A 15,008-nucleotide genomic window follows, 5' to 3' on the forward strand; every position below is an offset into this window, starting at 1 on the left:
GTAAATTTTACATTTTTAAACTAGTTTCCCTGACTAATCTAGAATAGTCTGCCCCCCTCGCGTAATCGTCAGAGATGCGTAAAATAACATCCAATTAACTTTCAAAGAAAGGGGAATGAGAAGCTAAACTACTTAAAAATACCCCGTAACACTGCTCTCTCTCCCCATCCCCCCACTCGCAACAAGGGCAGAGTCCCCCTAGTCCTCACCTTTCACCACACTAGCCGTCACATACACCAAGTAATCCTCCATCAGTTTCGCCACCTCCAACGTGCCCCACCACTCGCCACATCTTCCCATCTCCCCCCATGTCTGCTTTCCGCAAAGACCGCTCTCTCCGTAACCCCCTTGACAATTCTTCCCTTCCCTCCCGTACCACCCCCTCCCCGGGTACTTTCTCTTGCAACTGCAAGAGATGCTACACTCATCGCTTTACCCCCCCCCCCCTCGACTCCATTCAAGGACCCAAGCAGTCGTTCCAGGTGCGACCTGCATCTCATAAAAACATAGAAAATGGGTGCAGGAGTAGGCCATTTGGCCCTTCGAGCCATTCAATATAATCATGGCTGATCATCCAACTCAGTATCTAGTACCTACCTACTCTCCATACCCCCTGATCCCTTTAGCCACAAGGGCCACATCTAACTCCCTCTTAAATATAACCCTTCCTATCTCCCCCAACCTCATCTATTGCATCCGCTGCTCTAGATGTCAGCTGATCTACATCGGTGAGACCAAGCAGAGGCTTGGCGATCGTTTCGCCGAACACCTCCGCTCGGTCCGCATTAACCAACCTGACCTCCCGGTGGCTCAGCACTTCAACTACCCCTCCCATTCCGTATCCGACCTCTCTGTCCTGGGTCTCCTCCATGGCCAGAGCGAGCACCACCGTAAATTGGAGGAACAGCACCTCATATTCTGCTTGGGGAGTCTGCATCCTGGGGGCATGAACATTGAATTCTCCCAATTTTGTTAGCCCTTGCTGTCTCCTCCCCTTCCTAGCTCTTCCTCAGCCCTCGGGCTCCTCCTCCTCATTTTTCCTTTCTTCTCCCCGCCCCCCTCCCCCCATCCCCCATCAGTCTGAAGAATGATTTCGGCCCGAAACGTTGCCTATTTCCGCTCCATAGATGCTGCTGCACCCGCTGAGTTTCTCCAGCATTTTTGTGTACCTTCGATTTTCCAGCATCTGCAGTTCCTTCTTAAACAGCTAAACTACTTCTATCACTATGGACAGAAAACAACATGACTTTTGTAGAAAAACTGCTTAATGCCAAACAAGGACATTAGATAAATATTAGAGATAATTTGCTTCACCTTGTCATAGCAAGCATTATGAAAAAGAACATCACTTTTTTATTTGGATTTTATTGTTATACACCTATACCGCTCATAGGCTTGGAACTTCTCAAAGAGGATAATTTGTGTAAATGTCACTTTCTGCAATATCATAAATTCAGGTTAAATAATATAAAGACTTATGGTCAGCATTCTACTCTCATGATGCCACTGAAGCACTCTACCATGATTTTTAATGATATGTCCTCAATGTGAAAAAGAATATTGTATTACTAGGGCTCCAGATGCCAAGGTCTAAATTTCAGAATATTATGTTATTTCAGGACTGTGGCTTTCATGTCTGACTTCTGATTACAGTGAAATATAAAGTGCTGAGATAACTCAGTGGATCAGGCAGCATCTCTGGAGGACATGAATAGGTGAATTTTCATTGCAAACCAGCATCTGCAGTTCCTTGTTTCTACAATTTCCTTTGCACATATTCTCTATCCCTTGGTTTCAAACCATTTAAAATATATTAATAAGGAAAGGTTGAGAGACATAGATAGGTTCATAGACATCTCTGTTACCAGATTCAGGGTTTCAGAAACATTTCTTTCAAGGTCCTTTTTGTATTTGGCAAAATACTCAGCTGTTTCTTATTTTCATTTTTAACCAATACATAAACCTCATATTTCATGAAACAGATCATTCATTATACAGCATTATGAAAAAAGTGACTAATTCTGATATTGTAATAACTGCTTTGATGTGACACAAGTTGTTTTGTGACCTAGTAAATTTATAATATGGAGCTTCTTGGTCATCCACACCTTCATTAGTGTGAGTTATATGGTTGTTGTCACTTGTAAAACAAACTGCACATCTCATTTTGTTCCCCCAGTTCTGTATCATGGTCAATAATCCACACGACGCAGCAAAGCCATAAGCGGAATAAATCTTTATTAGTTATTGAAAGAGAATTCGGAAAATAGTACTAAAGCAATTCAATCAAGGTATTCAAAGCATCATTGCGCATTGTTTGAATGTTCTCAAGTTGTCAATCAGCTCCCTGTGGAAATGAGGAAAGAATAATTAGTAAGTTAACTGGAAATAACTCTACCTTAAAACCCCCCACTGCCCTCCTCTCTTTAACCTACTGAACCCCTATCCCTTATACCACACATTTTTCCAACCACCCTAGTCATGCTGCTCCTTTCCCTTCCTCTCATCCCAGAGTCCATATTTTCCTTTTATCTTTCCTATTCCCCTTCCCCCTCCCTTCAGCAATACATTTCACTCCTGATCTTCATTCTATACCTGACACATTTTTGTCTCCTTTTCAACTCTAGCCTTTGTCACTAATGCCCGTCCCACATAGGAAACCTGAACGGAAACCTCTGGAGACTTTGCGCCCCACCCAAGGTTTCCGTGCGGTTCCGGGAGGTTGCAGGTGGTTGCCGGAGGTTGCAGGTAGTGGAAGCAGATAGGGAGACTGACAAAAACCTCCGGGATCCTCCGGGAAGCGCACGGAAACCTTGGGTGGGGCGCAAAGTCTCCAGAGGTTTCCGTTCAGGTTTCCTAAGTGGGACAGGGGCATTACTCCACCCATCTGCATGGAGCCTGGCTCCGAGATACAGTGTCAAGGGTAGGATGGGGATGCGGGTAGAAAGATAGAACCATTTGGGTATGAAATTCTGATGCTTAAGACCTTGGCAGCTGAAGGAATTACCAACAAAGGTGGAGGAAATAAGGATCGAGGCTGATCTGAAGGTCAAAATTTGAAGAACCCAGATATCTCACAAAATTACATGGCTGAAGGAGATTTCAGAGATAGTGATGAGGAGAAAATAGAGAATGGAAACAAGCGTCAGCATTTTTAAATTGATTAATCGGGAGCCAATCAGTTAGGTAAAGCAATATGAAGACACCAAAGTAATAGGCAAGATAGACACAAAAAGTGGAGTAACTCAGTGGGACAGGCAGCTTCTCTGGAGAGAAGGAATGGGTGACGTTTCGGGTCGAGAAGCGCCTCGACCTGAAATGTCACCCATTCCTTCTCTCCAGAAATGCTGTCTGTCTGCTGAGTTACTCCACCATTTTGTGTCTATCTTCGGTTTAAACCAGTATCTGCTGTTCCTTCCTACACAGGCAACATGGATTATTTTCTAACATTCATTAGTATTCCAAGTTTACTATTAATAACTATGTTCATCGCTCCTGTTTTTATGTACCTTTCCCTCAATCACACATTCAGCCTGTTCTTCGGTAGTGGTGCATTAACTGTAGTGGCACATTCCAGAGCCTTGTATCCCTCAGCTCCAACTCCCGAAACTCTCACATGTTATTGAACATTACAAAGTTTAGTCATTAAAACCTTATTGAACTCAAGGCCATTGGTCTTATCGGGATGCATCACAGCATGGTTTGGGAACAGCTCCACCCAAGATCGCAAGAAATTGCTGAAAATTGTGGACGCAGCCCAGGCCATCACATAAACCAACCTCCCTTCCATTGACTCCATTTATACCTCATGCTGCCTTGGCAAGGCCAGCAGCATAATCAAGGTCGAGTCTCACCCAAGCCACTTCCTCCTTTATACAATACAATACACATTTATTGTCATTTGAGCCCCAGTGAGACTCAAACGAAATTTTGTTTCCACAGCCATACAAACAAAAACAATGTCCTACAGACATACACACAATTAAGTTCACACAAACATCCATCACAGTGAACCCACTGTGATGGAAGGCAAAAGTCTTTTCTCTCCCCTGCTCTCCCGATGTCCAAGCCCCAGGCGGGCGATGATAAGTCCCACGGCCATTTTAGGCCGTGCCGGGCGATTTACGGCCCCGCTCCCGGTCTAAAAGTCACAAAGTTGGAGCCCCCGGCGGGCGCTGGAATGTCCCACAGCCATGAAGCCGTGCCGGGCGATGTACGACCCCGCTCCGGGTCGTTCCAAACCCCGCGACATGGGCTGGAGAAGTCGCGTTGCGGCAGCTCCGGGAAGCGGTCTCTCTCTCCCCCCGGACCCGCGAGCTCCCGATGTCCCAGTCCACCGGACCTGCGGCTGCGTTGCTGGAGCCTCCGAGCCCCAGGAGTCGAGTCGCAGCAGCGAGTCACCACCGCTCCCCACGCACCGAGGCCGGCCAGCCCCACGATGGTGAGTAGTCCGCAGCGCAGTCTCCCGAGCCCCCGGGTCGTTCAGGTTGGAGGCCGCTCCACGGTGCTAGGCCCCAACGACAACGGAGACCCGACAGGGAAAAGGTCGGGTCTCCCGGACAGGGAAGAGATTTTAAACGGTTTCCCCCTCCCCCCCCCGCCCCCCACATATACACATTTAAAAACCAGTATTAAAAAACACCAAACACTACATTTAACTAGACAAAAAATAAAAAAAGACAGACAGGCTGTAGGAGCCGCTGCAACGAGTCGCGCCGCCACCAGGATAACTCCCATCATGCAAGAGATACAGAAGTATGAAAACGCACACTTCCAATTTCAGGGATAGTTTCTTCCCAGCTGTTATCAGGCAACTGAACCATTCTACCATCAACTGGAGCGCAGTCCTGTGCTACAAGCTGCCTCATTGGAGAACCTCAGATTACCTTTAAGGGCCTGTCCCAGTTGGCGATTTTTTCATCGACTGCCGGCATCATTGCTTGACGTATCAGGACACTGAAACATTTGTGGCGTGATGCGGCGTGTTTTTTCAAGTGTCGCAACCATTTTTTTGTCGCCGCTGGATTTTGAGATGTTCAAGTCTTTTGGCGACCCTGATATGACGCCGGCAGTCGCCGAAATAAATCACCAAGTGGGACAGGCCCTTTAATCAGACTTTACTGGACTTTATCTTGCACGAAACATCGTTCCCTTTATCATGTATCTGTACATTGTGGATGGCTCGATTGTAATCATGTATTGCCTTTCCGTTGTCTGGTTAGAACACAACATAAACTTTCCACTGTACCTCGGCACACGTGACAGTAAACTAAAATAACAAAACAAACTAACAAAGTCCAAATAAAACACAGTTTAAATCACACCTTTAATAAGGGTGCAGTTCTGCTGAATGGAACATGGCCGCTGATTGTATAATCTTAGATCATGAGATGCGAATGTGTATACGGAACACAATGTCGGAAATTTTACTGTCATATATTTAATACTTATTGGGAAGTTTAATTTCTAACTCTACAATACCTACGAATAACATGCCAGCTATTTTCTTTCCAGGGTATGTGATTTTATTTATATGGGAGCAATTTTTCAACTTCATATTCCCAGTGAGAATCCTTGCCAGCTGGCATCGCATATCAAAACATAGGTACACACTATTCATGATTCCCAAAATACATGGTCGCACAATAATCTGCAGCTCTGCTGGAAGGTGTAACATACCTTCTCTGCAGCTGACCTCAGGGCCCCAATCCCTATAGTATTTGCATAATTTGCTGATAACCTAAGCAAAACATCAAGAACAGTTTAATATCCAATCCTTGTCTAAACCAGAGAAATGAAAAAACAATCTTAAACCCTCTTGAAACACAGCATAAAGTAATTAAATTTCAAATTTCCTGTGATTTATTCTGCGATCATCTGGCTAGGACTATTGTGCCAATTTTTTGCTCTATGCATTAATTGCTAGCTGAAACATATCAAAGTATGTGTGAAGATTAACCAGAAAACATTTCAATACAAAGATGGATATAATGCAGAATTCTTGGTTTATGTCATGACCAATACTATTTTAAACTCAACTGATGAGCAGATGATGTGATGATAATTATTACGTAATTTAATGCATTGTAACTAATAATGCTGCGTATTTTGCGGAGAAAGTAATACTTCAATACCAGCACCTCCAGCAACTTTAATAAGTATTCTTATAACTTTCACTTTTCATTTCTGTAGCAAAGTAACAAATGATTTATTTGATCTGGAATTTCATTCTAGTAAGTTATGGATACAATAAACTTGGCTATTAAGAAAGCCATAATTGATGTAACAGAAGATTTCCACTGTGCATCAGGAGCATTGTATGATAACAGTCTCACCATCACAATTCCCTGCAAGCGAGGCCATTGTAGAACAAAGTCAAGACACTGGCATGCCAGAGCAAGTTTTGCATGTCTACAGGTGTAGCAAGGAACTGCAGATCATGGTTTTCACTGAAGATACTCTACATAAAATGGTGGAGTAACTCAGCGGGTTGGACAGCATCTCTGTAGAAAAGGAATAGGTGACGCCTCGGGTCCTGAAGAAGGGTCTCGACCTGAGACGTCACCTATTCCTTTTCTCCAGAGATGCTGTCTGACCCACTGAGTTACTCCACCATTTTTTTTGTCTATCCTGCCTGTCTACAGGCATGGTAACATGCAAAAATCAAAGTTTGCTGGTGGACAGTTGGTTTGATCTCTTGTGCTGCTGCCCTATGCTGTTGAACAATTCATGAGGGAAAGAGAGAAAAAATGAATTTATCATCTTGTGTGGTGGCAATTAATAGCAGCCAGATATATAATTGGAAGACTTCCCATTTCCCATCTCTTGACGACAAAGCACACAATTATTTTCCTTTAGCTGGGTTACAGATGGTCCTGAGGACTAGCTTTTATTTTTGGCAAACAACAATGTAATGTGCCTGTACACTGTGAAAGAGTTATGCACTGAGTTAAGCAATGGAGGCACAGTGGTGCAGCGGTAGAGTTGCTGCCTTATGGTGCCTGAGACCCTCCTTTGTTCCTGACTGTAAGTCCTATCTGTACAGAGTTTGTACATTCTCCCTGACACCGTGTGGGTTTTTCCGGGTGCTCCAATTTTCTCCCACACTCCAAAGTTGAACAGGTTTGTAGGTTAATTAGCTTCAGTAAAAAAATTGTAAATTGTCCCTTGTGTATAGAATAGTGCTATTGTATGGCGTGATTGCTGGTCGCAGTGGACTCGGTGGGCCAAAGGGCCTGTTTCCGCGCTGGGTCTCTAAAGTCTAAAGTAAAGACCAAACATTCATTCTCGATCCTATGCGGAATTACAATCCTTCTTCAGTCTCAAACTGCACATCTCTGTTGAACATTTTCCAATACAAGTATTCATTATCGTGATACCCCAACATCAAATAAACTGTTAGGGTGATTATTTGTCATATCACAGAGGGCAAGTATTCACTGAGCAGACAAAAATGAGCAGCTCAAGGAGAACATCTAGGATGCATTTTCAGATTTTACACCATTAGCTGAGGGCATTCAACCACCAAGATGGCATACAAGCAACCTGGAATTGTGTTCCAATTAATATCTAATCATTTATATCTATGTCTGGAAAATGAGGCACATGTGCTCCTGTACTTGTGGTGAGAAAGGTGAAAAAAGTCAGAAAGCACTTCTTGGACTTTGTAGTTTTCATACCAGTATTGATATAAATGAAGGGATTCAAAGTAACATTAGCAAATTTGCAGTTGACACAAAGCTGGGTGGCAGTTTGAACTGTGAGGAGGATGCTATGAGAATGCAGGGTGACTTGGACAGGTTGGGTGAGTGGGCAGATGCATTGCAGATGCAGTTTAATGTGGATAAATGTGAGGTTATCCACTTTGGTAGCAAAAACAGGAAGGCAGATTATTATCTAAATGGTGTCAGATTGGGAAAATGGGAAGTACAATGGGATCTGGGGTCCTTGTTCATCAGTCAATGAAAGTAAGCATGCAGGTACAGCAGGCAGTGAAGAAAGCGAATGGCATGTTGGCCTTCATAACAAGAGGAGTTGAGTATAGGAGCAAAGAGGTCCTTCTGCAGTTGTATACGGCCCTAGTGTGACCACACCTGGAGTATTGTGTGCAGTTTTGGTCCCCTATTTGAGGAAGAACATTCTTGCTATTGAGGGAGTGCAGCATAGGTTTACAAGGCTAATTCCCGGGATGGCGGGACTGCCATATGCGGAGAGAATGGAGCGGCTGGGCTTGTATACTCTGGAGTTTAGAAGGATGAGACGTGATCTTATTGAAAGATATAAGATCAATAAGGGTTTGGACACGCTAGAGGCAGGAAACATGTCCCCGATGTTGGGAGAGTCCAGAACCAGTTTAAGAATAAGGGATAAGCCTTTTAGAACGGAGATGAGGAAACACTTTTTCTCACAGAGAGTTGTGAGTCTGTGGAATTCTCTGCCTCAGAAGGTGGTGGAGGCCGGTTCTCTGGATACTTTCAAGAGAGAGCTAGATAGGGCTCTTAAAGTCAGGGAAATGGGGAGAAGGCAGGAACGGGGGTACTGATTGGGGATGATCAGCCATGGTCACATTGAATGGCAGTGCTGGCTCGAGGGGCCGAATGGCCTACTCCTGCACCTATTGTCTGTTGTCTATTGTCTATTGATTTCATAGTAAACACGAGTTCCAACTGTACACTACAAACTGTAGCACATATAAAGCTTTAAAACATTAATGATCAGACTGCTTTGGTAACACAAGACAACCTCTAAATACTTCTCCAACATTTCTGAATTCATTTTTGTTATTGCATAAAGTTTTCGTAAAATCTCTTTGCTAATCCTATCATACTTTCCCTTACCATAGGTGCAATTAGTTCAGAAACTCTCCAGTACAGAAAAGTTACTTATCATTTGCTGAGGTAGACCAAATGATTATTTATTGATAGTCAATGTTGGAACAACATCATTTTTAACAAATTGCTATTTTACTCATTCATTATGCAAGCTTATTTATATATTTTAAATATGCTATGTTTTTTAAAAAACATTATAGCTAACTTTACTTCTTCAAATGCTTCTCTGGAAAAATGGTCAAAAGATCCCAAAATATGTAATTGATCCTTACAGGATTTGTTTTAGCTAACCAATATTTACCATCACCATTCACAGTCCCATGATGCAGCTCTAGTGACCTGGATTTGATTCTGATCTTCGATGGGGCCTGTGTGGAAATGTCATATTCCCCATGTGAATGGGCCAGGAATTGGATGCTTCAGTTGGAAGCTGGCTTAGATTTGGTGGGGTGAATGGTCTCCAGTGTTGTAGCAAGTAGGTAACATTAAAATAAAAGACGAATGGATAGCTAATGCACAAAATACATGTGATTTTAATATGCTAACAGTAATTTCTAAGCTGAATCATCACAAAGTCTTTCACAAAGTGGCGCTTAAGGTTTTGCTGAGCTGCTTTGGATAAGATAGAACAAAAACCTGTGCTGGTTTGCTGGAGTGGTAGTTTGAGGAACTGCATGCGTTCCAACCATATCTTGGTGAACTGAAGGAAATATTAAAACTGTTGGCAAAATCAGGGCTGGCAGATTCTGATGCACCGAGCTGCATGCAAGCAATTTTATGGGATTCATTTATTTGAACTAGGACTGACTTTGAACTGGCAACCAGCAGGTAGCTTCCTGAGGAACACAGAAAATATGTTTAAATTGAAAATGATTTGCCACTTAAAGGAAAGTGGATGTAAATGGCAACATATAATGCCTCTGCATTTGCAAGAATAAAAAAAATGGATGTTAAATTTCTTATTCTGAGCTTTGATGTAGTTGTGGCTTTTGGGGTGGGGAATGGAATTGGGATTGAACAGAAGGATAATGTCAGCAAGAAATATAATGACATTGTATCCAAGTCTCAGCAGATAGCTGCAAGGTAGACATACTTGTTTAACTAGTTGAAGTGTTCCCTGAGGACAAACTGCAATTTACCTTTTGGTACATATACAGTATAGGCTTGATGATCTGCTAAGTAACTGGGGACCATCCATAATGCTCAACACTCACTGGAATGCTGTCACCAGCTAAACCTCTATGGCCTACTGATCAATTCCTCTTTCTGCAAAGAGAACTAAATCGTGAAAACTTCTTTCAAATCAGACTATTGTTGCTTGTATGATGTATCTGTAGATGGCTTTGTGACGAACGTGGAAGGACATAGCTGTGACTTGAGGAATCAGATGGTGAAAGGGTCTGGGGCAATTCACATCCTATGAAGACCTATCATAGGATGGCTGCCCAAGTTCTCTGCTAATGTTACTGGGTGATAGCATGATTCCAGGCTGGCTCCTTTTGTGAAGCAGAGTTATAAAATACAGGTCTACTATAATGTCCCCAATAAGCAGTGTCTAGGGCAATAAATGTAGAGCCTAAGGTAAGGACCTGTGATATATCAGGTCTGGTTGCACCTGCCTTCCTTGTCCCCTCAAGGGCTTCTTCCTTTTCCAAATATAGGAGTGACATTGGGAACTCCCAAAGGATTGCAATTGCTCCTTGATTGCCCAAGTGAAATAGCAGCTGGAAGCAAGACAGCCGTAATTAAAGTTCTGCCCTACAGATAATAATGCCGACCCAGCAACAAAAGATAAGCAGTCCAATAAAAAAATCAGGTAAAGCAACATAACGAGGCAAACAAACATAACTTCCAAACTCTGGTTCAAAAGTGATATATTTCAAAAGACCACATCTGTAGCCATCCACATTCGGCCTATTTCATATGGGTGAAAGTGTAATAGGTGAAGGAAGACATTACATAGAATCGGCAAACTATTGAACAAAACTGTTCACGGAAGAAAGTCTACGTTTTAACTATTTTTTAAATGTGTAACATTGTGCTTATTTGCCATAGCAGCTTGAGTGTCCTATGATAAGTCGCTGTGCCACTGGGCAGCCTCATGGTATAGAGCTGAAAGAAGTATAGAGCTGAGGTATGGAGATCAGCATAGAGCTGAAGACGACAACTGCACCGGACATCTCATCTTCAAAGCCATTTTACTTTCAGCTTAGTCAAAACCGGTAGGGAATAAAAAGATAAGAAAAGCAACTGATTGCAAATGCTGCTGTACAAATGTGACTGTACAAAACTATATTATCAGCAATCAGCCATTAAGTGTAACTCTTTATAATATTATTCAAAAAACAAATTCTTTGATTGTGGTACTTAGTACTAATGAGACTAAAACTGAAGGCTGAATACTAAATTATTAATTGAGACTGTTTATTCTTGAGATTCATTCTTGTGAAGTCCATGTTCGTGTTAACCCTTGCTAATGAAGTTTGGCAGATCCATGGTGGAACATATATGGAGGAATCTTTTCACATTAATACTGTCCCTATTGGTATAATAATGTTGAAAGGAATTAAAATAAAAGAAGTTAATAAAATAAACATGTGCATATTCAGAATTTTGTGTTTAAATTGGACAGCTACTGAAATGGGTACAAATGTATTGCACATTTAACTTACTTTTTGTCAGCCTAATGCAGGCAACATGCCAAATGCTTGCTACCTTCTCATTATAATGATTTAGCCATGCAGCCAATTCTAATGTTTCACCCCAGAGAGTGTCCGATTTTTTCAGTGGCTACCAACAATTAAAATTATTTAAAGTCAACCCAAATCTGTTAAAGTGAAGCAACATTGTGGTTGCACCAAGGAACCTGAGCCCTGAATACCCTGGAAGGCTATAGGGAGTAGGGAATCAAAGAATCAAGGATATCCAGTTTGTGCAGGGAGGTAGCGCTGATGCAAGAGACTGGCCTATATCTGAATGAATGTCAAAGTACGCACAAGTCTGCAAACAGCCTGCTCCTCCTTCAATGTCTTATGTTCCAAGATTCAATTCCAGTGTTGATTGAGGAATGCACAAATATTTCCAGGTTGCAATGCAGTTACTGTTGTTTCCATTTTCCTGTTGTTCTTATCAGATGATAGCAGATTTTGGCCATTCGGCCCATCAAGTCTACTCCGCTGATCCATCTCTCCCTCCTAACCCCATTCTCCTGCCTTCTCCTCATAACCTCTGACATTCGTACTAATCAAGAATCTATCTATCTCTGCCTTAAATATATTCACTGACTTGGCCTGCACAGCCTTCTGTGGCAAAGAATTCCACAGATTCACCATCCTAGATAAAGAAAAGTTTGGATCTTAACTTATGGACCCAAAGTTTGGAGGTGAAGTTTGTGGACATGTGAGGTGCTGTAAGAGTAGTGAGGGTGAGTGAACGCAGTGTATTTTGAAGATGGTACAAACCGCAACCATTGTGTACCTTTTGTTACAGAATGAATGTTCATTGCCGATCAAGCTAGTTTCTTTGACTGTTGCTGGGGCAGCTCTCATACAAGTAAATCAAGAAATGTTGTTAGACAGTCCAGTTTATCAGTGCTGTGTATTAAATCAGCATTGCATTCTGATTATGTTACAATATTCCAACACTGCATACTCCTGGTGAATACTAACACTACACTGGCCAATGTGCCAGTTGGCAAAACTAAAGATGCAAATGTGCACATGAACTTATCAATTGCCGTATGGTTTTAAATTGGTATGCAGAGTACCGATACTGTTTCTTTGCATTTGAAGCATTAGGACACAAATTGACATAAGTCTGAAGAAGGGTCTTGATCCAAAACGTCACCTTTTCCTTTTCTCCAGAGATGCTGCCTGACTCGCTGTTACTCCAGCTTTTTGTGTGTGTCTTAGGACATAAGTTGAAGCGTGATACATGTATTTAATTGTGCTGGAAGTATACAATGGGGGCTATTTTGCGTATCAATCTTAAGCACCATAAGATGTCTTAAAGCCATCTGACCCACTTTTGGATTGGTTTGTTTTCTTAGGCACCTCTAACAGGCACCAAGACCAGGGATTAAGCATTTTTACATATTTTAGGCTCAGTTGCTGTAGGTGTGATGAGTGAAACAAGAACCGAACAGCATTGGAGGATCATCTTCACCACACAAAAACTACAGCGCTTCATCATTTCCTACACAGAGTGAAGGGAGATGTGCAATAATTGCCAGCCTTGCTCGTGCCATCCACATTCAGGGAATAAATCAGAATACTGACAGGAATAGAGAAATAATTTGATGACTAGTTTTGGTTCCAAAAATATTTCCACCTGAAGCAGCTTCACCTTAGCATTTCTGCTCATATACACTCCCATTGTGATACATTATTTTTTCTGCCTAATGAATCTGTCTGTGTAATGTACTGTTTAGCCCACAGGGCTCCTTTGTTCAGTGTTCCATCCTGATTTGAGCCTACCTGTGTAATATTATGCATTATCCATACTAATCTAAAGTTAACAGCAGTTAAAGGATGCATGAGAGCACAGTGATGGAAATACTGACAGTGTACAGGTGCATTCCTGACTTAAACAGTCGATGATCAACAGCCAAAGAACTAACAGGAAATATGTTCGCAGAATTGTGTTTTTATAGAAATTTTACAACAGTGATATATTATAGGAAAGTAATGCATCTGTGACATTTAAAGCAGTATGATCTGAATGTAACATTTCAGTAATGAAGTCTGCTGCTGAGGAAGCAATCAGCCAGTTTGTCTATCACTGAACCTTTCACTATGTATGTCTATCACTGAACCTATCACTGTGAGTCCTTTATATAGTCAGAAACAATTTATTCTGTTGCCATCTACTATACTTTTATCATGTACTATATTTCTGCACATTTTCCTGTTATTTTCCACAGGGGCTAGAAAATCTGGTGTTTTGGACTTTGACAACATCAAGTACTGTCAATCTCTTTATCACCTTCTTTCTCAGTCTCACCTCTCATGAGAACAGACAAGCAGAAACGTGGGGTTTGGTAAAACAGTTTTAAGCAGTATTGCAAGGGTAACATTTGTGAGCACAGTTTTGAAAGTACATCTTATCCCTTCAGCAGTATATGCTTTCAGATATCCAAAATGGATTATGTACTGTAAATAATAACATTTGCTTTATCACATTAAACACTAACATCACAGAACATGTTCCATGTTAGAAGTGTTTTATAAATGCATATTGTTGTTATAAAATGCTAGGACATTTTTAAAGCAAAGCAGCTGTTATGCTGTCAAACACTTGCTTATTTTTAACACGAACCATGTTTACTGCTTTCTGTACCATATTTTATGTTATTTACATAATGTTAGTTGTTATATAATAGAATATGTTACAATAGTTGGGATAAAAACTTTAAAATACTATAGGACTTAATTGCTATTAATTAATTGCTAATTAATTATGAAATGCATATCTAATTGTAGTCTTTTTTACTTTGAGCAAAATAATTTCCTTGGTTATAGACAGTATCAGGGATGCCAATGTTAATTTGTAGCCTCTTTAATTGCAGTTTTAGTGATTCCATGTGAGAGTCCATGTGCATCTTTCCTTTGATGAATATTGGCCTGCCTGCATTATGGGAGATGCACATGAGGCTGGCTTTATATTGGGAAGACTGAAATTCCAACAGGAATTATCATTCCAAATGTTGGCTGCTTCTCCCATTCACAGAAAGAACTTCAGAGTGATTCTAATGATATCCTTGGCAAGAAATCGGGCTGCATTATTTAATTGTGTATACCTACAGTTTAATATTATTAAATAATACATCAAGTTCTCACTTAATAAAATGAAACAAAGTATTGCTCATAGTTCAGAAATAGCAGCTCTGGAAGATAGTTGTGCAGTTCTCAGCCCAAATCCAGGAAGTTCAGACTTTGTTCTTCCTTTGCTCATCCATTAAATTTTAAACATCGAAGCACTATTGTATGCAAAGTTACCCCTCATCCATATATGTTCACCTACAAGTTAGCATCAAGTTCCATTTAGGTTTTGCTCATTGGCCACCTAGTGAGGAAACTGTATATTATCGTACGAGGGCAAACATGTGACCTGAGGTGATTTTTTGTTTAGTTTGGAGATAGAGCATGGAAACAGGCCTTTCGGCCCACCGAGTCTGCA

At 41.5% G+C, this 15,008-nt stretch overlaps 1 protein-coding gene across 1 annotated transcript in view; it reads right to left on the reverse strand.

Annotated features, from left to right (window-relative positions):
* Positions 1-2,217: 2,217 nt before the first annotated feature.
* Positions 2,218-15,008, reverse strand: part of LOC116973735 (PC3-like endoprotease variant B) — a 704,916-nt gene continuing 692,125 nt past the window's right edge. The window contains exon 15 of the mRNA XM_033022045.1: positions 2,218-2,347. Within this exon, the coding sequence (XP_032877936.1) occupies positions 2,336-2,347 (12 nt within the window). The 3' untranslated portion in view covers positions 2,218-2,335. The remainder of the gene's footprint in view (positions 2,348-15,008) is intronic.

This window comes from Amblyraja radiata, chromosome 5, assembly GCF_010909765.2.
Source record: "Amblyraja radiata isolate CabotCenter1 chromosome 5, sAmbRad1.1.pri, whole genome shotgun sequence".
NCBI classification, from domain to species: domain Eukaryota; kingdom Metazoa; phylum Chordata; class Chondrichthyes; order Rajiformes; family Rajidae; genus Amblyraja; species Amblyraja radiata.